This window comes from Amphiprion ocellaris, chromosome 24 (assembly GCF_022539595.1).
Source record: "Amphiprion ocellaris isolate individual 3 ecotype Okinawa chromosome 24, ASM2253959v1, whole genome shotgun sequence".
Lineage (NCBI taxonomy): Eukaryota > Metazoa > Chordata > Actinopteri > Pomacentridae > Amphiprion > Amphiprion ocellaris.
Window position 1 is genome coordinate 15,988,119 of NC_072789.1, and position 24,056 is coordinate 16,012,174.

Here is a 24,056-nt window from a genome sequence, read left to right on the forward strand (position 1 = left end):
TAAAACAGAGAACCTAACACAGGAAACATGAGTGAAGACACAGATTCTCGGACAGGAAGGGTGCAGCTGTAACCACATGAACAGGAAGTGCAGATGCAGTCCTTCAGCAGTTGGATTCACTCTGTAGAAATACAGACCAACCAACAGCTGGAAGACAAACCAACATCTGGCCGTCCAAGAGTTTCTTCAGCAAGAAATGACCTCATCCTGATCCACATGGAAAACCAGCCAATGACATGACAGGAACTTCAGCAGCAGTGGTCAAACCAAACTGGTGTCCAGTGTTCCACCAGACTTTTAGATCATGGCTGAAGGTCCTACAAGGCTGTGAAGAAGCTCCTGACCAATGAGAGACACAGGTTAGCCCGGCGTCGTTGGACCAAGAACACAAGAACTGGACAACCAGGAAGTGGAAGAAGGTTCTGTGGTCAGATGAATCCAGAGTTGGTCCAAAATAACTCAAAACTACTCCAAAGTGAATTAAAAAGTTCCAATATAACTCAAATTTTTTTCCAAAATGACTTTAAACTGTCTGAATGTGATCTGGAATGAGTTTGAAATTCAACGAAAATTACTCAAAATTATTCAAGATTTGTTTAAAATAGCTCAAAATAAGTTAAAACTAGTTAAAATATGTCAAAGAATTCTTAAATTTTGTCCAAAATTACTTAAACTTTGTGACAAATCAGATGACAAAGCTGAATAAAATGACTAGAGAAGTTAGTAGATCTGCCCCTGTTTCTAGCTGCTGTTAGTTTAGTTCCAGTAGCAGAAATGTGGCTCCACAGCTCCGTGTTCGCTCCTTCATGGGACTAAAAAGTTGTCCATTAGCGGCTAAAATCTGTGAATGTGTATGAAGTTTGAGGAGAAACGTCCCTAAACTGATGTAGTTAAGTTTAGGGACATAGTTCAGAAGTGTATCAGTGATTCCATTCTAGGGAATGTTAACTGTCAGGGATTTACAGCCTGATGGGAGTTTCTGCTTTCATGAACCACAGGGTTTGTAGAAGTTGTGTTGGATGTTGAGTGACATGAAAAAGGTTGAATGTTGAAATAATCTGTCACATGAAATGAGTGGGAATCAGCCTGTAAAATGTGCTCTTATTGTGAAACTCTGCCTGCTGCTTCCTCATAGGTGGAGTCCTGACTGGTTCCAGGAAACAGATCACCTGTCTGAGTGTCCATATCACAAGGATGGGTGTGAAGCTAACTGCTAGGCTAGCGCTCACAGTTAGCCTCCCTTATCAGTCTGAACGTGGCCTTTGAGCACACCAGCTCGTGATTTTTTTTTTCGTCAAACAGGTACGAGAATCACTATTATTATGAGACTTGTTTTGTTCTGTAATGTGTTGGATAAAAAAGAGAAGTTTCTGGATGCTTTTAATTTATTTTGCTGTTGAAATATTTTATTTATTTGAGATTATTTTTCTAAATATTATATCTGCATTAATATTTGTTTTTCTTAATTTGATCAATATGTTGTATAATTGTTTCTTTTGTGAGACATTGGTTATTTTTTATATTTTTGTACATGTAAATTTTTATATGTCCAAAGAGAGGAGATTCACCGCTGACAGCACACCAGCTTATGTGTGATTTTTTTATTCTAACAGAGTCGTAACCTGATGGCCAGAAAATAAAAGTGATCCAGAGAACAGACCTGGTCCTGAGAATCACTTTATTTCACAAGACACAACACAGTGAGTGAAAACCCCACGGGTTACATAAGACACACCATAAATTAATACCAAAATAATCAACTAAATTAAGCAAATGAATATAATTATACACAAATCTAATGTTACACAGTCATTGGAGCAAAGAGCCAATGAAAGCCATCATTGATCTGATCAGTAGACTGACTGTAAATCTGATCAATCAACAATCAGCTGAAAGGTTTTGGTGTTTCATCACTTCCTGTTTTAGGATTCTATGCCTCTACAAAGACATACAGAACTATGAAATGTCTCTGAAATCACTTGCAGCTTTAAAAACTCTGATCTTCCTGTCTCACTATCTGCACACTGAGCTCTGCAGCATCTTCAGGAAGGATGGAGATGTTTCAAGAGAGCTGATTGGTCAGTAGGAGGTGTTTTAGTTGATCCGTTATCTGGTTCAGCATCAGTGCACCCCCTGCTGGTTCCCCTCAGTGTTGCTGTCAGTGATCCTGTAGGATTAACTGCAGTCCTGCTGCTACACAACAACCTCCACCACACCAACAACACAACTGTTCATTACCTGCTGACATTTTCTTTGACTTTATCAGGGACACACGATGACGTCAGAGGTGCTCTTGAACATCCTCGATGATCTGAATGATGACCAGCTGTCTACATTCCAGTGGTTCCTGCAGCAGCCCAACAATGTTCAAGGCCTCCCAGCCATCACAAAGAGCCGACTACAGACACTAGACAGGTGTAAAACTGTGGATGTGATGGTGGAGACTTATGGACTTCAGAGAGCTGTGCAGGTGACCGGGGTGGTTTTAGAGAAGATCTCCAGGAATGATCTGCTGCAGAGGTTGGCTGCCAGCAGCTCAGGACCAGAAGGTCAGTCACAAGACAAGAACAACATATCATTACAGTCAGAAAAATGCATGATGGTGCTGCTACAGTTTGATAGAGTTCAGGTTCTGTCAGTTTTTCCTGAGTCCACATGTAAGGTCAGTTCCTCTGTAAAATCTACTGATCAACCCTATTGACTGAATGCTGCCCCCTGCTGTTTAAATCTTGATATAACACCAAAATTAGTTTTGTATGAGCTGACCTTCTGTGGAAGCAAAGCATGTCCCACCTGTCCTCACCAAATTATGAGTCGATCAGACAGTTTCTGAAGATTCTTCATTCATACTGTTTAGTTGGGAGTGGTCCTGCAGTTTACAACCAGAGGGAAGCTGACCAATCAGCTCTCAGTAAGGGAAGAGCAATGTTGTTGAAGCAGCTGCATTCCAAATCACAAACCTTTAAATTTAAATACATGCTACAGTTGACCTCACAAAGTATTCACTGTGTCCTGCAGTGTGCATCCAATTAGAACATACTACTTCATAATATGGTGCCTTAAACTCTGACTATCCCAGTCTGTAGTAATGTGGTGTCATCTGACTGTGAGCTCTTCTATTTCCACGACACACTGTTAAGTGCTATGACTGTTCATAGAATGTGGGTCAGAACGGCCAGAAAAACATGTTAGTTTGCATTCTATAAAATCAGTTTGAATGTGGTCAGACATCTGGGTATTTCTGACATACTACATTTAACATAATATGTACTGGGACGTACTACATCTTTTTCTGTGCGTACCATCTGGCATGTTAGTATGTAGTACTATGTAACATTACGTTATACTTTTAAACCATCAACAACCTCCCAGCAACCTACCACACTGGAAATGTCAAGTCTTCAAAGGGTTTGGATGGAGCAATAAGGCAGCCATGTTGGCTGACTATTTTAAGGGGACACTGTTGCTGCATCCTGGGCTTAGCTCCACCCTGGATGACTGTGGCTGCTTTAAAAAGACAGCCCTTCTTCCCTCTATAGCAGAATGATAATGAGGTGAAGCCAGAACACTCTGTTCTTCAGAATGGTCTGGATATGCCAGACTAATGTCAGAGTAACATTCGGTTTTACTTTGAAGGAGCAGTTTGGTGTCAGAAAACCAGAGTTAATCAACACCATAAACTCATCAATAAATGTCAACATAAAGTCCCTTCTAAGTCTGTTGTAGCTGAAATAAATGAAAGCAGTGAGCAGTGGAGAATATAACATGTGATCTCTGTCTGTCTGTCAGTTCATGTCAGTGATGCTGGGGAGACTTCAGAGAACAGAGAACCTTCCTCCTCTCAGACTCAGCCTCCTCTTCCTCAGACTGAAGGTAAAACTGATGGATTCTTTGGTCTGTAAAGAAAGATGGCAGCAGTTCATCATGCCTGAAATGGAAGCTGAGTTTCAGCAGGTTGTTTTGTACAACACAGAACAGTGGTTGACTATGGAGTTGCATGAGGCAGCAGGTTGTAGTGTAGCTGTAGCATAACGGTCAGTTTTGTAGCTGGTGATCCTCAAATCCAATTTTCGAAACTGGTGTCCATTTTAAGCTAATTTCTGAGCCTTTTGATGGTGAAGAAAACTGTACTCACTGACACCTTGACTGTCTTCAGTTTCTCTGTAGGAAAGACCTACATTTTAAGTGTTATGATGGTCTGTCTCTCTTCTATTGTTGATTGCTTTTCCTCTGCTTTTTTGTAGCAACACACTACTTTCTGCAGTACAATACTGTTCAAATAATGCTCTGGAGGGTTCCACAGTGTGTTCCAACACTACTTTATGCAGACAGAGGGGGTTGGAAGGAATCTAGAAAAGTTGGGACACCTGTAGGATTTGATAGCGCCAACTTTCAAGGCTTGATCAACCTCCAATGCTGCAGGACAGCTTTAAGTTGTTAACCCATTTCTGTTGCCTGAAAAAGGCCTTTTTATATAATTCTGAAACGTACATTGTTCTTCAGTTTTGGGTAACTTTACCTTTTTTTTTTTTTTACTTCTGGCAGTTCACTACTTACCTTTGTTCCATTTCAAGCTATTCACTGGACTTGAACTACTTGAATTTCAAAGAAAAAACAGAAAAATTGGGGCGTTCTAAAAGTTTTGACTGGTAGTGTACGTTGATAAGGGCCCCAGTGAGTCCAGAACAGGGCTGCTGGTCCAGCTCTGTGTTTTTAGGTTCTATTGTCTGAAGCATAGGTTTCAAACTCTGGCCCGTGGGCCAGATTTGGTCCACAATATTTGGCCCGCGAGGCAATACTAAATAACTACCACAGCTGGCCCGCTGGTTTTATATAGCGCATGTACCGCTATTATTACAAATCCCAGAATGCTCTGCTGGTGTTTTGGCGCGTCAATCAGGACAAGACCATAAACTCCAGCCGTTTCTCAATATACATACTTGTCCGTATCATAGACTCTACAGTCTGTGATCCGTACTTGCGTTCTCACGTACTCGTGAAACGTCATCAGTCAGAGACCAAGTACTGATCCAATTCAAAGTAGCATCTGGCTGAGAATGGATGAAATACCTGGATGTGTTCTGGCTCCGCCCACATTATGGAGACTGCATCAGACCAGACTGGAATGGACTTGGGGCAGCCAAAAAAACAACATCCCAATCTGTGGTTAATTTATCAAGATAAAGCCTGATCAAAAATTGACTTCTACTGTTTCAGAGATGTGAACATCTAGGTTAGACAGCTATGACCAGATGGTCAGCCTCACTGTAGCCGCCGAGAACAGCCTTATCTGCCGCTGGCTCTGACCGTTCTATAGCAGTTAAACTGGGATATTAGCATAGACTGTATATCTATGGATATTAGTAGTTTACCGTTTATTTAACGGTCACACTTTGGCCTCACAGTGTATTTTTAAAAATAGTTTCAAGAAAAATTGGTTTGAAAGAAGTTCATGTTCATAACTTTATATCGTTCATTTTTTTACTCGGTCACTGATTGTAATTATAAGAACAGATATAAATTAAAACATAGAATGTCATATTTTCAAGTTTTCTTTCTGAGTCTTTTCACTACTAAAAATATGTAGTTTTTTGTTCTAGTCTTTATAGTTCTTTATATTTGCTTTTAGGGCTTAATTTGATTAAATATAATTTAAAAATGGCAACAAAAAGATAAGAACAAAAATAAAAATATTAGTTTCACTGCTTTACAAAAGATATTTTTTCTATTTTCATTTCTACAATTCATTTTTGCCATGGAATAGGATAAACCTTGTCCAAAGAAGAAAAAGCTGTGATTATTCAACACGGAAAATTAAATTCCACTTGTCAACACATAAGCAAACAAACATGAAGATCAAAAGGGTGTTATTAGTAATTTACTGAATGAAAAAGAAAGTTATAATAGTTTCAAACCCACAGGTAGACCAAATAAAATTGGAGAAAGACGTATTAAAAAAATCATTGATCTTGCTCAGGAAAAATCAACCACTGCAATGAAAATAAAAACTAAGTTAGGCATTGATTACAGCACAAGGTCTATTCAAAGAATTTAGACCATCAAAGGGTTAAAATACACCACAATGTGAGGAAAACCTCCTTTAACGGCCAAGAATAACATTTATAGAATTGAACTGGCTAAAAAAAAATTATTATTTGCAGAGACAAATAGGAAAATATTATTTTTTCAGATGAAAAAAATGTAATCTCAATAGCCCTGCTGGGTATAAATTCTATTGGCATCATATCGATGCTGAAAAACATTTTTTTAGCAAGAGATACCTAGGGTTATGGGGGTTTTTATGGAAAAAATAAAATCTGTTTAGAATTTGTTGATGAAACGGCAAATTCAGAATCTTATATAAAACATTGAATTGCTTATTTATTGTAAAAATGAGAAATGGATCTATCATTAAGACAACGCACCATGCCACAAATCACAGAAGACCACAGAATACTGTACTTTGGAAAGAGTGATATAGATGTAATGAACTGGCTGCCAAGTCCCCAGACCTTAATCCCATCAGAAAGTTATGGGGATTTATGGCAAGAAAAGTTCATAATGATGGAAAACAGTTCAATAACAAGAATGATCTGAAAAATTAATTATTAAAGCATGGGACAGAATTGATGAGAAATTGCTGCTTTCTCTGATTCAGAGCCAAAAAGGTGAGCAGAAGTGACTTTGCATTATGGGAGATGATAAATTATTAAGTTCTGATCTTTTTGTCACCATTTTTAATTATATTTAATCAAATTTAGCCCTCAAAGGAAATATAAAGAACTATAAAGACTTGAACAAAAAATACATATTTTAAGTAGTGAAAGGACTCAAACAAAACAAAATTTGAAAATATATGATATTCTATATTTAAATTTATACCTGTTCTAATTTTTATGTCGTGAACTGTATATTGTATAGTATTAAGCTTTGCTTGTTCCGTGTTCAATGCAAAACCTGGTTGAGTCCATATGAAAAGGTTCATTGTTATATTTGGAGGAAGATTTTTTTCAATGAATATCAATGTTGGCCTGCGACTTTGTCCAAGTTTTAAATTTTGGCCCACTGTGTATTTGAGTTTGACACCCCTGGTCTAAAGGTTCTTGCCCTAATAGGAACTCTAAGAACAGCTTAATCTGGACTTCAGGAAACCCACCTACGCTCTGACTGCCTCCATAGTTAACATCTGGGTAGCCCTTTAGCTGAGTTGCCCTTTCAGTCAGTTTTTTCAGTCACTTTCCTCCAAATGGTCAGGCTAAGTTGCTGCATTATGTGTAGAGGTCAGGATGAAACTCCCAGGAATAAGTTTAGAAAAATCTCATAGACACAATTGCCCAACTTTTTATTCCCATCAGATGTTATAGGTGACTAATTAAAGGTCCAACCTCTTTGTAGTTGCTGAGTTGCTTGTGTTTTTCCGACAACAACAGAGGTTTCTGTAGACACACACCTCACACTGTTCCCTTCATGTTTGACACAGATGAGACTGTTCCGGTATCAGAACCACGTCCCATCAGATATTACCAACAGAAGCTTCAATCAAACTTCCAGCACACGTTTAAGGTTACAACAGAGGGGTGGGCAGTAGATGAGGAGCGTCTGGTTGATATCTACACAGAGCTGTACATCACAGCTGGCCGGGACGTGCACGTCAACACACAGCATGAGGTCCTACAGATTGACAAGGTGTGGAAGCCATCAGACACAGAGACACAGATCCAACCCAGAGACATTTTCAAGCATCCTTCTGGAAAAGACATACCCATCAGAACAGTGCTGACCAATGGGATTGCAGGGATTGGAAAAACATTCCTCGTGCACAAGTTCGTGTTGGACTGGGCCGAAGAAAGAACCAATCAAGACGTGCATCTTATTTTCCCATTCACTTTCCGTGCCCTGAATTCACTGCAGGGAAAAGAGTTTGGTTTGGCAGAGCTCATTCATTTCTGTATCCCAGAAACTAAAGACGTCACAGTGGAGGCTCTGAATTACATCTTTACAGCTCTGCAGTCATCAGGAAACAGCAGCTACAAGAACAGCAGATACAAACTGCTGTTTGTGTTTGATGGACTGGATGAGAATCGCCTTCATCTGGACTTTGATGTCAACAACATTCACTTCGTGGACGTAACAAAGTCAACGAAAATAGAAGTCCTGCTGACGGAACTTATCAGTGGAAAACTCCTGCGCTCAGCTCACCTCTGGATAACCACACGACCTGCAGCAGCCAATCAGATCCCTCAAAACCTCATCAACACTACAACAGAGGTCAGAGGGTTCACCGACCCACAGAAGGAGGAGTACTTCAGGAAGAGATTCAAGGAGCAGACCAGCAGCATCATCTCCCACATGAAGACGTCACGAAGCCTCCACATCATGTGCCACATCCCAGTGTTCTGCTGGATCACTGCTACAGTTCTGGAGGAGCTGCTGGAAACCAGAGAGGGAGGAGATCTGCCCAGAACCCTGACTGAGATGTACACAGAGTTTCTAAGATTTCAGATTGATCACACAAAAGAAAAGTACGGTCCAGAGAAGTGCATTCAGTACATTAAGTCATTAGCTAAACTGGCTTTTGAACAGCTGCAGAAGGGCAACCTGATCTTCTATGAGAAAGATCTGAGAGAGAGTGGCATCGATGTGAGTGAAGCCTCAGTGTGCTCAGGAGTGTTCACAGAGATCTTCAAAGCAGAGCGAAGACGGAAACAGGATGACAAGACGTTCAGCTTCGTCCATCTGAGTGTTCAGGAATTTCTGGCTGCTCTTCATGTCCATCTGACCTTCATCAACTCTGGAATCAACCTGCTGGAAAAAGAACAAACTACCTTCAAGAAGCTGAAAGTATTTCTAAAGAAACCTGAACTAAAACATCTCCACCAGAGAGCTGTGGACAAGGCCTTACAGAGTCCAAACGGACACCTGGACTTGTTCCTGCGCTTCCTCCTAGGTCTGTCACTGCCGACCAATCAGAATCTCCTACCAGGCCTGCTGACACAGACAAGAAGTAGCTCACAGACCAATCAGAAAACAGTGGAGTACATCAAGGAGAAGATCGGTGAGAATGTGTCTGTAGAGAGAAGCATCAATCTGTTCCACTGTCTGAATGAACTGAACGATGTTTCTCTCGTGGAGAAGATCCAACAGTCCCTGAGATCAGGACGTCTGTCCACAGATAAACTGTCTCCTGCTCAGTGGTCAGCTCTGGGCTTCATCTTACTGTCATCAGAAGAACATCTGGACATGTTTGACCTGAAGAAATACTCTGCTTCAGAGGAGGCTCTTCTGAGGCTGCTGCCAGTGGTCAAAGCCTCCAAGAAAGTTGTGTAAGTAGTTGGAGACTGAAGATACTTTTTCATTTTGCTGCTGTTTCTCCAGTATAATCTGCTTTTTGTCTCTTCAGACTGAGTGGCTGTAATGTGTCAGAGAGAAGCTGTGGAGCTCTGTCCTCAGTCCTCTGCTCCCAGTCCTCCAGTGTGACAGAGCTGGACCTGACTAACAACAACCTGCAGGATTCAGGAGTGGAGAGTCTTTCTGCTGGACTGAAGAGTCCACACTGTAAACTGGAAGCTCTCAGGTCAGGACTCATCAACCTGTTCAACTGATGACCATTTAAAATGTGTTTTTATTCATGATGAGCAGAACAGCTGAGGTGGGAGGTTTTCTGTATTTGTATGACTCAGATCAGTTGTGTTACTGACCTTTAGCTCTAGTTTCTCTTAATGAGGCCTCTTCCACTACAGGAACTTCACAACCTGGAACCGGCATCACAGAACCAGAACCTGTAAGAACCTGTGAAGTCTTGGTTCCAGGTTTTGTTTTAGTTTCCACTGTTTTACAAAATAGTGTTTCAGATAGACGTTGATGAAAAGGAAACACCAGAACAAACATCTCATGTTCACACTTGAACTTGTTTTATGGATCTTCTCCAGGTTGTTTTCTCCTGACGAGATCCTTGCTTGTGTTGTTTCTACTCTCAGATGTTTGTCTCTTTGGATAAAAGCGTCTGCTCAATGAAATTGTAGAATGTTGAGTTTGTTCAATGACTGAACTCAGTGCAGTTCAGCTGGTGGACAGTTGGACTGTTGTTTACATTCTTATCTGAGGTTCAGGTCCAATTCCTTCTCACCACCGGAGCCCAAACAGCCACTGAAGCAGTTTTGCCTTCTGTCTTCTTTCAGATCAAAGAGATCCTCAGTTCAAACCATCTTGATCTACTCTTATGGTCTAGAGAGATTTTGTCTGCTTGCTAACAGCAGTAATGAGAGGGTGCAGGTAGGCAGGTCTAATAGACAGGCTAGTAAAGGAAAGGAGGTAGTTAAGGAAGCAGTGGAGGAAGGCATCAGAAGAAGAAAGGGAGGGAATTAATGTGTTGCAGGGGGAACTGGGAAGCAGGTTAGCAGTACTCAGAAGGGCAGAACACCTTAGGGAGAAGAGAAAGAAGAAAGAACGTGCAAGGTTAGCATTTTTTAGGAACCCTTTTAAGTTTGTTACGGGCATGTTTCATCAGGAAAAAGGAGGGCAGCTTAAGGCAGCAAAGTCAGAGGTTGAAGAGTATTTGGGGTTGACGTATTCAGATTCAGAGGACAATAGGAAGATAGGTCTTCCACCTGACATGCCACCATTGAGGGAAGTGGGTCAGGAGATGGATGTTAGCCTACCGAGATGGAGAGAAGTTGTGCAGGTGGTCAGGCCTGCAAAGGCTTCATCGGCCCCAGGGCCTAATGGAGTCCCCTACAGGGTCTACAAGAGTGCACCTAGCATCTAAAGGATACTGTGGAGACATCTGAGAATAGTCTGGGAGAAACAAAGTATTCCAAGAGCATGGCGTAGGACAGTTTCAATTCAATTCAATTCAATTTTATTTATATAGCGCCAATTACAGTCAAATTGTCTCGAGACGCTTTACAGAACCCATATGCCTGACCCCCAGAGCAAGCCAAAAGGCGACAGTGGCAAGGAAAACACCCTTTTAACAGGGAAAAAAACCTCGAGCAGAACCCGGCTCTTTATGTGGGGGGACCCATCTGCCTGCTGGCCGGGCGGGTTGAGAGGGACAGAAGAGGTAGAAGGTAGAGATAGAGGGATAGAGGTAGAGGGGTAGAGGTAGAGAGGTAGAGATAGAGGGGTAGAGGTAGAGATAGAGGGATACAGATAGAGGGGTAGAGATAGAGAGGTGGGGGGGTGGGACACAAGGACCATAAAACACAGCCACACATCTGAAGCATCCAGCTCTGGGACCAGGGACACTCGGAGAAAGGACACAGAAAGAAACAGAGTGAATGTAATGCAATAATGGTATATATAGTAAATACATAGGTAGTTAGAGAAGGGCTCAGTGCATCCAGAGAGGTTCCCCAGCAGCCTAGGCCTATAGCAGCATAACTAGGGGCAAACTAAAGGGACGTCAAGAGGGGAAGTCAGTTGTGCAAATGAAAACACCAGCTCACCCCGTCAGGGTCACCCAGTCAGCCCTAACTATAAGCTTTGTCGAAAAGGAAGGTTTTAAGCCTGGTCTTAAAAATAGAGAGGGTGTCCGCCTCCCGAACCCAAACTGGGAGCTGGTTCCACAGGAGAGGTGCCTGATAACTGAAGGCTCTGCCTCCCATTCTACTTTTAGAGATTCTAGGAACAACAAGTAAGCCTGCAGTCTGAGAGCGAAGAGTTCTGCTAGGATAATATGGTACTATCAGGTCTTTAAGATATGATGGAGATTGATTGTTAAGAGCTTTATATGTCAGAAGAAGGATTTTGAATTATATTCTAGATTTAACAGGAAGCCAATGAAGAGAAACCAATATAGGAGAAATATGATCTCTCTTGCTAACTCCCGTCAGTACTCTGGCTGCAGCGTTTTGGATCAGCTGTAGATATTTCAGAGAGCTATTGGGACAACCTGATAATAAGGAATTACAGTAGTCAAGCCTAGACAGGAGGTGTTTTCATCCCTATGGAGAAGGAGTCATATAGACCTCAGCCAATTCCGGATGATTTCTCTCCTAAATGTTGAGGGAAAGATTTTCTTCAGTATTGTAGCGCAGAGCTTGGCTAGTTACTTAGTGAGGAATGGTCTGATGGATTCTACAGTGCAGAAGGCAGGGATACTGGAATTTTGTGGGTGCTTGGAGCAGAATGGCATGATTTGGCATCAGATTCAGACTAAGGCTAAGAGGGAGAGGAGCGATTTGAATGTTGTGTTTTTAGATCTGACTAATGTGTTCTGGTCAGTGCCGCATTGCCTTATTTGTAGTTCCTTTCACTACTTTAAAATGTCAGAGATGGTTGGTAATCTGGTGAAAGCATATTTCCAGGACACCAGATTATGTGCAAGTACAGGAGATTTTCCAACAGGCTGGCAAAGTTTGGGAGAAAGGTTGGTATTATGGCAGGATGTACAGTTTCGCCATTAGCTTTCACAGTGGCTAAGGAGGTAATTACCAGGGCTTCCAAATGGGTCATACACTCCTAGTCGAAATTATTGGCACCCCTGGAATTTTTTCCAGAAAATACACCATTTCTCCCAGAAATTGTTGCAATTACAAATGTTTTTGGTATACATGTGTTTATTTCCTTGATGTGCATTGAAAAAACACAAAAAAGCAGAAGAAAAAAGCCAAAATTGACATTATACACAAAATTCAAAAAATTGGCCGGACAAAAGTATTGACCCCCTCAACTCAATATTTGGTTGCACACCCTTTGGAAGAAATAACTGAAACCAATCGCTTCCTATAACCATCAACAAGCTTCTAACACCTCTCAAATGAAATTTTGGACCACTCTTTTTTTGCAAACTGCTCCAGGTCTCTCAGATTTGAAAGGTGCCTTCTTGCAACAGCAATTTTGAGATCTCTCCATAGGTATTCAATGGGATTTACATCCGGACTCATTGCTTGTCACCTCAGAACTCTCCAGTGCTTTGTCTCCAACCATTTCTTGGTGCTATTTGAGGTACACTATATTGCCAAAAGTATTCACTCACCCATCCAAATAATCAGAATCAGGTGTTCCAATCACTTCCATGGCCACAGGTGTATAAAATCAAGCACCTAGGCATGCAGACTGCTTTTACAAACATTTGTGAAAGAATGGGTCACTCTCAGGAGCTCAGTGAATTCCAGCGTGGAACTGTGATAGGATACCACCTGTGCAACAAATCCAGTCGTGACATTTCCTCGCTCCTAAATAGTCCACAGTCAACTGTCAGCTGTGTTATAAGAAAGTGGAAGTGTGTGGGAACGACAGCAATTCAGCCACCAAGTGGTAGGCCACGTAAACTGACGGAGCGGGGTCAGCGGATGCTGCGGCGCATAGTGCCAAGAGGTGGCCAACTTTCTGCAGAGTCAATCGCTACAGACCTTCAAACTTCATGTGGCCTTCAGATTAGCTCAAGAACAGTGCTTCAGCAGAGAGCTTCATGGAATGGGTTTCCATGGCCGAGCAGCTGCATCCAAGCCGTACATCACCAAGTGCAATGCAAAGCGTGGGATGCAGTGGTGTAAAGCACGCCGCCACTGGACTCTAGAGCAGTGGAGACGCCTTCTCTGGAGTGACGAATCGCGCTTCTCCATCTGGCAATCTGATGGACCAGTCTGGGTTTGGCGGTTGCCAGGAGAACGATACTTGTCGGACTGCATTGTGCCAAGTGTAAAGTTTGGTGGAGGGGGGGATTATGGTGTGGGGTTGTTTTTCAGGAGCTGGGCTTGGCCCCTTAGTTCCAGTGAAAGGAACTCTGAATGCTTCAGCATACCAAGACATTTTGGACAATTCCATGCTCCCAACTTTGTGGGAACAGTTTGGAGCTGGCCCCTTCCTCTTCCAACATGACTGTGCACCAGTGCACAGAGCAAGGTCCATAAAGACATGGATGACAGAGTCTGGTGTGGATGAACTTGACTGGCCTGCACAGAGTCCTGACCTCAACCTGATAGAACACCTTTGGGATTCTCGTCCAACATCAGTGTGTGACCTCACAAATGCGCTTCTGGAAGAATGGTCAAAAATTCCCATGAACACACTCCTAAACCTTGTGGACAGCCTTCCCAGAAGAGTTGAAGCTGTTCTAGCTGCAAAGGGTGGACCGACGTCATATTGAACCCTATGGATTAGGAATGGGTTGTCACTTACGTTCATATGCGAGTCAAGGCAGGTGAGCGAATACTTTTGGCAATATAGTGGATGTTTCGGGTCATTGTCCTGCTGGAACACCCATGACCTATGACGCAGACCCAGCTTTCTGACACTTGGTCTTACTTTGCGGAACAAAATATTTTGATAGTCTCCAGATTTCATGATTCCTTGCGCATTGTCAAGGCACCCAGTGCCAGAGGCAGCAAAACAACCCCAAAACATCTTTGAACCTCCACCATGTTTGACTGTAAGTACTGTGTTCTTTTCTTTGTAGGCTTCATTCCATTTTCTGTAAACAGTAGAATGACATGCTTTTCCAAAAAGCTCTACCTTAGTCTCATCTGTCCACAAAATGTTCTCCCAGAAGGATTGAGGCTTACTCAGGTACATTTTTGCAAACTCCAGTCTGGCTTATTTATGTCTCTTTGTCAGCAGTGGGGTCCTCCTCAGTCTTCTGCCATAGCGCTTCTTCTCATTCAGATGATGACATATGGTCCGATCTGACACTTTTGCACTCTGAGTCTGCAGGACAGCCTGGATCTGTGTGGAAGTTGACAGAAGATGTTTATTCACCATTCAGACTATCCTGCGTTGCATTCTTTCATCAATTTTTCTCTTCTGTCCCCATCCAGGGAGATCAGCCACAGTTCTATGGGTTATAAACTTCTTGATTATAATATGCACAGTGGGCAAAGGAACTTCAAGATCTCTGGAGATGGTCTTGTAATCTTAAGATTGTTCATATTTTTCCACAATTTTGCTCCTTAAGTCCTCAGACACTTCTCAGCTCTTCTTTCTCTTCTCCATGCTTGGTGTGACACACATAGGCACACAGCACAAAGGTTGAGTCAACTTTTATAGATTCTAACTGCCTTCAGGTCTGCTTTCTATATTGCCAGCACCTGTTACTGCCACAGGTGAGTTTAAACAAGCATCACATCTTTGAAATAAAATGATTTACCCACAGTTTTAAAAGGGTGCCAAAAATTTTGTCCGGCCCATTTTTTGAGTTTTGTGTAAAATTAGGTCAATTTTGGCTTTTGTCTTCTGCTTTTTTGTGTTTTTCCAATGCACATGAAGGAAATAAACATATGTATACCAAAAACATTTGTAATTGCAACAATTTCTGGGAGAAATGGTGTATTTTCTGGAAAAATTCCAGGGGTGCCAATAATTTCGGCCAGGAATGTAGGTGGAGAGAGACGGCAGAATGGAATGCGTCTTCCACTAGTTAGAGCTTATATGGATGATATGACACTGATAACTACAACAGTGACATGTACAAAGAGGTTGTTAGATAGAATAAATAGGAATGTCAAATGGGCTAATATGAGGATCGAGCCTAGTAAATCGAGGAGTATTTCAATTTACAGAGAGAAAGTAAGTGATAAGAAGTTTTCCATAGATGGTGAGGAAATTCCTACCATTAGGGAGAAGTCAGTCAAGAGCTTAGGAAGGTGGTATAATGTGGACCTCAATGATGAGGAACAAGTTGTCCAATTTAAAAAGGATGTTGCAGAAGGGCTGGATAGAATAGATAAATCAGGGATCACAGGAAAACTGAGGTTGTGGTGCTTGCAGTTTGGCTTATATCCGAGATTAATGTGGCCAATATCCATTTATGAAGTTCCATTATTCATTGCAGAGAGAATGGAAAAGCTACTTAGTTCTTATATTAGGAAATGGTTGGGTGTTCCCAGGTGCTTAAGCAGTGTAGCTTTGTATGGGAAAGGGATACTTCAGCTGCCAGTATCCAGTCAAACAGAGGAGTTTAAATGCACTAAGGTTAGGACAGAGCTCTTTTTGTCTGGGAATGAGGACATTTTAGTTAGCAATGTGGTTCCGAATCCTACCAGGGGGAGGAAATGGAACCCAGTGGAGCAGTGCAGGAGGCAGAGGCAGCTCTTAGGCATTCAGTAATAATGAGTAATATTCAATTTGGCCGGGGAGGCTTGAAGCTTGGCCCAGGAAAACCAGCATGGAATAAAGTAGGTCCAAAGGAGAAAAGAAAGCTTGTAGTGGAACAGATGTGTAGACAAGAGGAACTGTTCAGGGGAGCAAAGGTAGTTGGTCAAGTTCAAACAGGGGCAGTGGTTGAACTGGGAAGGTGTTGAGAAAAGGAAGCTTAGCTGGAGGGACCTGTGGAGTATGGAAGAAAGCCGTATTACATTTCTAATAGGGGCAACATACGATGTGTTGCCAACCCCCTAGAACCTCAGACTTTAGCTGTGCTCAGGTACTGCAAGCTTACAGCATATTTTGTTTGTTTGTACAATTAGCTTATCACAAGGCCGGTATACATGGCAGCGTGATCAGGTGCTGAGAAGCTTTATATATATATATATATATATATATATAGATATAAAAGATATAAATAGAAAAATCTATCTGTCTAAATCCTGATTCTCTATGAAATACGCAATCTGATACAACACTACTAACTCTCAAAGCAACTAATGGCAACAACAGCAACAAAACCAACCTACTCTCCGAAAAATAATTTACATGAACGACACTGAATAGGATCTCCTATCCTGGAACACATTCAATCCTGCCAAGTGATTCACATGACAAACTGAACCAATCAGGTGATTTGAAGCAGTTGAGTGCTTCGAACGTCACTGAAGTGATTCAAATGTCACGAGTCGCGTGACCAAACCACGCGTTGGCACAGTGGCTCGATACATTTGCTTCATGAGCTACTGCACATGTGTCGAAGCCTCGGGTAGCAGAGGACCATCACTAGCTGTGTGTCCTTTTTTTGTTTTTTCTTTTAAGATAGCATGAGCAATTACCAGTTAGCTATTGGTTCTTGCATCTTAGATGCATCTTGCATCTTGGAATCATTCAGCAAGACACAGAGAGTTTCAAACGGGTGTCGATTTATTCTCACTCTGGACGAGCACCATGTATCATAAGCACCGTGAAAACTATAGAATGAAACAGGAGAATACAAAATGCCTCACTGTAGTATCACAAATAATTCACCTATGAATCATGTTCAAATATTAATCATGTTTACATTCAATACAAATAAATGCAACTCATCTGATAATAATACGTTTTACATTTTCATACCTCATTCCTCTCTCCAAGGCCGCTAATTTAAGTGTTAGCCATCAGCTATCATGCTCTCCAGCTAGATATATACGCACACACACGTCGCTGTTCAGAGCTACGAATACAAAATAATGAGATAAATCACAACATAAGCTTTTTCCTAATACAATTCAAACAGATAAATGTGATGTATAACCAGTGTTTTTAGACAGATTTTACCGTTCCTCAGACGATGCATGAGCACAGCATTGTGTAGACAAAGAAACAGGAAGTTTGGCATCACAAAAACAACAGAAGAAGAAAAAATGCGCACTTAACAAAATAAAAGCAGAACAGACCACAAGGTGACACTGCCGGACTACTATGTCTTGTTAATACATAAACAACCCTGTGTAAGAGAATGTTATTATAATTTATCAAACACTTACACTAGCTAACTGGTAGCATCGGCACTGCTCACTACCTGGAGCATCTCCTAAACAGGCCTGGGTCAGTTGAACATGGCAGTTCTGTTTGGATTATGTAGGAGCAGTGTGAGCTGTCACTGGGGGGTGAATCTGGGATGCCAGAGTTCACCGTCTATCCTCCTGGAGGTGTTGTGGGACTAAAAAGGTGAAACAATGTTGAAGGGAGGTTTCCACTTGATGACCCCCAGAGATATGCTAGGAATCACTGCTTACTGGTGTGTGTAGTGATAGGTTAGGGATCCTGGGTTCTTCAATGAGTGTGCATCCTTCTTATTTGGAGCAGAAGTGTTCAGTGTTTAAATTAACTGTTTAATTAGCTGAGTCCCATCAACTGAAGTGTTGGTGAAGGATAGAACATCCATCCCACCTGTGGTGAGGTTCATGGTCTCTCTGCTCTCCCTGAAGAGTAGCAACACCCTCATAGGGACCCTATGACCCTTTTCAGACGTGAGGCTGTTAAAAGGTTGTTGGTTCCTTTCAGACTATAGGGACTGAGAGCCAATCACTGGGCAGCAGAGAGTCTCCTGAGACAGAGAGAATGAAGTGTCCAGCTCACTGATGCTATGAGGAGTCCAGACTTCATCAAGAGTGGAGATAAACAGTTTAAACACGAGTTTGGAGATCCTTAGTTTGATTCCACTGGGATTCATGTGTCAGTGAAAACCAAATCATGAGTCTCAACAGCACAAGTAGAAGTGAAGGAACCTGAAGAATAAGGACTGGAGATCAGAAGACGTTTGTTCTGTAACATCAGAGACGTAACCGAGTCTGACAGTGATTTAATCGCTGCCATCAGCATCAAGTTGACTATTTTTCAGATTGTAAAGAAGGAAAAAGTCCAGACTGTGACTTGTCCAAGTGTGTGTCCTGATTTGAATCCAACAGACCAACTTTGGGGTATTTTAAAGACAAAGGTAGAGCAACACAAACCCTCCAACAAAGAGCAGATGAAGACATAGTCTCTGAAGATGGTGGAACATCTCTGCAGAAATGTGGTTTCTTCATGCTGAGGAGGATTAAATGTGTCATCAAAAATAAAGATGGACATAGAAAGTAGTGAAAAAATCCAACATTCTAATGACAGTAATGAAAGATGTACTGACCTTTATTGGATTCATTTCTTGCTGTTTGGCCTGTATTCTTCATTTAGTGAATCTAAACTGTCAGTTTGTTTTTTAATCAGATCAAATACTTTCCTGCTCAGCTTCAAAGTAATCTGATTACTGTAATGTGCTACACTTGGATTATTTTCACATTTAAATAATATTGCAGAGGATTGTCCTCACCGCTGCTGTATTCTGGACATAGTGGGATGGATTTCAGTGTTTCCTCTAGGATTTTTTTCTGCAGTGGCGGCAGGCTCCCCGGGAGCCCTGGCAACGTAAACAAATGACACTTGACTGTAGATTTTCCTTGTACAACCTATTTATTGAACGGCCCGTTGAAAATGGCTTTTTAAAGGCTGAATGTTAAAATTTAAAAAAAAATATATTTGTACAAGCTCATCTGAAAATGCAGTCAGCAGTTATTCATGCATGGAGTGTAGATATTAGCTTGATGCTATCAATAGTTTACTCACTGTGTTGGCATCAGGCCCAATTAACTGAAGCTACCGATATGCTACATAACGTTAGCTGGCCATCAATATTTTGCGGATGTCTGTTTAACTTGTAAAATCTATTATGAGTTATCTTGGGCCAATAACTTTTCTCCGGTAAGTCGCTGACTCTCTGACCTGGTGTCTGGATGCTGGACGCGACGTCACTTTCAAGGCCGCGCTCTCGCGAGTAATTAACGTTGTATTACCCCGACGTATCAAAGAGTAGATAGTGAGCAAGATAATTATCTGTAGTTTACCTTTGTACTTGCGAGTACCCGACACAGTGCAAGACTGTTCTGAAGGTGGAGACATGCGGTGGTGACATATTTGAGTGTGCCAAAGGTTTTTAAACTTTTAGCATACCATTTTTTTCAAAAAAAAAAAAGAAATTTGAAAGGCGCGGCAGCTGGGATTCAGCAGCGGCGGGTCGCCGCTGCTGAATGAATGTGGAGGAAACCCTGTATTTGTTGTTAAATTCACTGCTGTCTTTTCAACAGGACAGAAAATCCATCCATCCATCCATCATCTATACACCGCTTAATTGTCATTAGGTTCACGGAGGGCTGGAGCCCAACCCAGCTGACTCAGGCAAAGGCAGGGGACACCCTGGACAGGCCGCCAGTCTGTCACAGGGCTACAAAAAACAGACTAACAATCACATTCACATTCATACATATGGGCAATTTAGAAAAATCAATTAACCTCAGCATATTTTTTGGACTGTGGGAGGAAGCCGGAGTACCTGGAGAAAACCCACGCATGCACAGGGAGAACATGCAAACTCCATGCAGAAAGATCCCGGGAAAGCCGGGATGCGAACCAGGGATCTTCATGCTACAAGGCGAAAGTGCTAACCACTATGGCACTGTGCAGCCCCAGGACAGAAAATACTGTACTTCATGTATTGTTTCTTTTCTTGTCTTTGTCTCTTCAGACTTAATAACTGTAATCTGTCAGAGAGAAGCTGTGGAGCTCTGTCCTCAGTCCTCAGCTCCCAGTCCTCCAGTGTGACAGAGCTGGACCTGACTAACAACAACCTGCAGGATTCAGGAGTGGAGAGTCTTTCTGCTGGACTGGAGAGTCCACACTGTAAACTGGAAGCTCTCAGGTCAGGACTCACACTTTGAAACTGATGTGATTTCTATCAGTGGATAAACAGCTAACCTGAGTAGAATCATTTCTGCTGATGGGATTCATCAAATGAGCTTTTACTGAACTTGTGCAGGACTTTGTCAGGGTTTATTTTTGACATGATTAAATTATTGTTGAGATTGTTGATTTGCTTGAGACGCATGAAATGTGCAGCAAAATGTAGCTGGAAGACAAAGAAGTACAGAAAGAGTGAGAAACACCCAGCAAAGTGTTGTCCGTCAGGTTTGTGTTGTTTTGTGTGTGCAGGCTGTCAGGCTGTCTGGTCACAGAGGAAGGCTGTGCTTCTCTGGCCTCAGCTCTGAGCTTCAAGACCTCAAATCTGAGAGAGCTGGACCTGAGCTACAACCATCCAGGAGACTCAGGAGAGAAGATGCTGAGGGCTAAAGTGGAGGATCCAGACTGTAGACTGGAAACTCTCAGGTACAGACAGACAGACACTCTCAGGAAACTATCATCCTAGTGTTGCAGACCAAGCCTGCTCCTTTCCATCGGTAGGTTTCAGGGTGTGTGAGACGTCAGAGGAAGTGCTGCAGCGGTAGGAAGGAAGAACAGTGAAGCTGAAGGAGGGTGATGTGTACGGTGCAGCTGCAGTCACAGCGCATGTTATGGTCCAAACAGAGAAGTAGATCCAAGTGTGTTCTGGAGAAGCTGAGTGTGTGTACAGTGTGCTGCAGAGCTTGAAGAAAGTTCCTCGTTCTCCACCGCAGAGTTGGTCCAGATTCTGAATACAATTTGTTACCAACAGCGAGCCACGCTAAGCTAAGTGAGCTCGTGTCTACCTGAGGCTGTCCAACTACGGTTCAGAAGCCGATGAAACTGGGTCGGTAACACTAGCTTAGCACAAGACAAGAAGGAGGGTAAACTTTTAGCCTAGCTTAGCTCAAAGACAGGAAGCAGGGTAAACTGTTAGCATAGCGTAGCTCAAAGACAGGAAGCAGGGTAAACTGTTGGCATAGCGTAGCTCAAAGACAGGAAGCAGGGTAAACTGTTAGCCTAGCTCCATGAAAAGAAGAAGCATAAATGAGTAAAGCTGAATAATGAGTGTAAACTGAGCTGGAACGTGACGAGCACAGGACGGGACTTTAGAGATGCTGCATTCAGGTGTCTGTGTCTCCATGTTGGACTGGTCCTTTATCAGTGGAACAGTGTGAGAGCCATGTAACGTCCATGTGTGCTGCTGAAAGAGTCGCTGCTGCTCTGACCGTCCTCCTCCTTTCAGGGTGACGCCTGCTGGAGTCCGATGGTTGACACCAGGTCTGAGGAAGTGTAAGTGTGTTTTAATGGATTGATGGAAACAAAGCAGCACATTCAAGCATCTTCAAAGTGTCACATCTCTGAGGTCATCATCAAAGGTTTAATACTGATCACATGATCCATCAATAACTGCAGCTGTGTTGTGTTTGTTCTCTCCATCAGATTCCTGTCAACTCACAGTCGACACAAACACAGTCAGCAGAAACCTCAAACTGTCTGACAACAACAGGAAGGTGACACATGTGGAGGAGGTTCAGTTGTATCCTGATCATCCAGACAGATTTGACTACTGGTGGCAGCTGCTGTGTACAAGTGGTCTGACTGGTTGCTGTTACTGGGAGGTCGAGTGGAGAGGAGAGGTTCATATATCAGTGAGTTACAGAGGAATCAGAAGGATAGGAGACAGTAAAGACTGTCTGTTTGGACATAATGACCAGTCCTGGAGTCTGTGGTGCTCTGATCGTCATGGTTACTCTGTCAATCACAATAAGAGTCAAACATTCATTGATTCCTCCTCAGTCTGTCACAGAGTTTCAGTTTATGTGGACGTTCCTGCTGGAACTCTGTCCTTCTACAGAGTCTCCTCTGACTCTCTGATCCACCTCCACACCTTCAACACCACATTCACTCAACCTCTCTATCCTGGATTTGGGTTCTACTTCTCTGGTTCCTCAGTGTTTCTGTGCTGAGTTCAGTCTCCAGAGTCTCCTCCTGGTAGAGAAACAGTGTTGAACAGATAGTCGAGTCTCTCCATGACTCTGTCCCTCAGAAACATGTTTTCACATTCATGGATTAAATGTGTTTCTTTGTGAAATCCTTCTAAATGATTCCTTGTAAACTTGTTCCTCTTCAAAGATGGAAGTTGTGATTATTCCAGGAGCCAAATGTGGTGTTTGCGTCTTTTTCCAGTCAAATGTTGAGAGTGAAAATCAGGATGTGGTGTTCCTCTGATGCTCACTTGAACTAAAAGCATTTGAGCTGCACAAAGTGTGAAATGAGAGAGGAAGCAGTGAATCTACAAACTGCTGACAGACTTTCACACATTATTGTCCAGAGAAAATCAGGTTTTTGTGCAGCCAGACTTGATCCTGATTTGAGTGTTTCAGTCCTGTTCTAGTGATGAAATGAGAACTTCCTTCATCTTGTGTGTGATGGAGAAGAATAAAGGGCTGTGGCTAAAAATCCTGACTCTGAGTTCTTCATTACAAACATACATTATATCAGCTGTTTATTATTCATTTGCTTTATTCAACTCAATGTTCACATTTAAGAAAATATCTTTTTACTAAACATCATGAACAACCTGAAATTCATTAAGGAAAATAAATTCAGTTTCAGCAACATTCAGCCTCAGTTTATCATTTCCACATTACAACTTCCAGATCACAGAGTGTCGACAAAGTAACAACATTTAGTCATCTGGAACTGAACCACAGACGATTTTACTAGATAATCAAAACCACATAAGTCAGATTAAAAAAAAAAAGGCAAAAAGCAACAAAAATAAAACAAAATTTTGGAAAATGAGACAAAACGACAAAAATGAGACAAATGACACAAAACAAAACAAAATATTAGACAATAAAAGTTACAAAATGACAAAAGAATGGACAAACAAGTGAAAAACAACAACACAAAACACAAAAATGATAGACAAAACAACAAAGCAAAACACGACAAAAAACACAAGCGAGATATTAAGGATACACAAAACGACAACAACAGGAAACAAAACGACAAAAATGAGACAAAAGTCAGGCAAAAAACAAAACAAGGCAAAATATTACAACAATGAGACAAACGACACAAAACAGAACAATAAAGAGACAAAAAAAAGTTGACAAGAAAGTTACAAAGCTACTTCCTGTCCACTCTGAGAGGGACACAGTGAGACGGGCCGAGTCCCTGTGTGGAGCTCTGGGTGGAGAGCTGGACCTCTGTCACACCACACTGGACCAGAGGGTCTGTGGAGGTCTGGTCCAGATGCTGGACTCCTGTGAAGGACTGACTGAGCTGGACCTCAGTCACACCACACTGGACCAGAGGGTCTGTGGAGGTCTGGTCCAGATGCTGGACTCCTGTGAAGGACTGACTGAGCTGGACCTCAGTCACTGTCAGCTCAGAGACCAGCTGCTGCTGGTCTTCATCATACATCTGCACAAAGTCCAGGTCCTGGAGTGAGTCTCAGACCAGTTCCTTCTCTGGGAGGCCAAACTCAGTGTAAGCGCCATTTTATAAGGTTTACATATTTCATGAATATGATCAGTTCATATATTAATTTTGATGTATATTCAAGGATTTGTATTTTTGTCTTTTATTTGGGTTTAGGCTCCTCCATATATCTATTAAGTTATTTTGTTCCATTAAGTTAATTAGCTCAGTCCTACTACTGTCAT

General features: G+C 42.1%; 1 protein-coding gene across 1 annotated transcript; it reads left to right on the forward strand.

The window, feature by feature from the left end:
* The first annotated feature begins 1,117 nt into the window (after positions 1-1,117).
* LOC111577008 (NACHT, LRR and PYD domains-containing protein 3-like) lies at positions 1,118-22,842 on the forward strand. The gene is made up of 10 exons (XM_035954142.2): positions 1,118-1,302; positions 1,614-1,700; positions 2,267-2,549; positions 3,790-3,873; positions 7,481-9,323; positions 9,401-9,574; positions 20,189-20,362; positions 20,653-20,826; positions 21,626-21,672; positions 21,823-22,842. The coding sequence occupies exons 3-10, from the start codon at positions 2,276-2,278 to the stop codon at positions 22,347-22,349; spliced, it is 3,297 nt and encodes a 1,098-aa protein (XP_035810035.2). The 5' UTR covers positions 1,118-1,302; positions 1,614-1,700; positions 2,267-2,275; the 3' UTR covers positions 22,350-22,842.
* The last annotated feature ends 1,214 nt before the right edge of the window (positions 22,843-24,056 follow it).

What these genes read in the sequence shown, in the direction of transcription:
- LOC111577008 (XM_035954142.2), top strand. Translation starts at nt 2,276, where the DNA reads ATGACGTCAGAGGTGCTCTTGAACATCCTCGATGATCTGAATGATGAC. An exon ending in AAAGCCTCCAAGAAAGTTGT is followed by an intron (nt 9,324 to 9,400) that starts GTAAGTAGTTGG and finishes TTGTCTCTTCAG; the next exon opens with ACTGAGTGGCTGTAATGTGT. An exon ending in TGTAAACTGGAAGCTCTCAG is followed by an intron (nt 20,363 to 20,652) that starts GTCAGGACTCAC and finishes TTGTGTGTGCAG; the next exon opens with GCTGTCAGGCTGTCTGGTCA.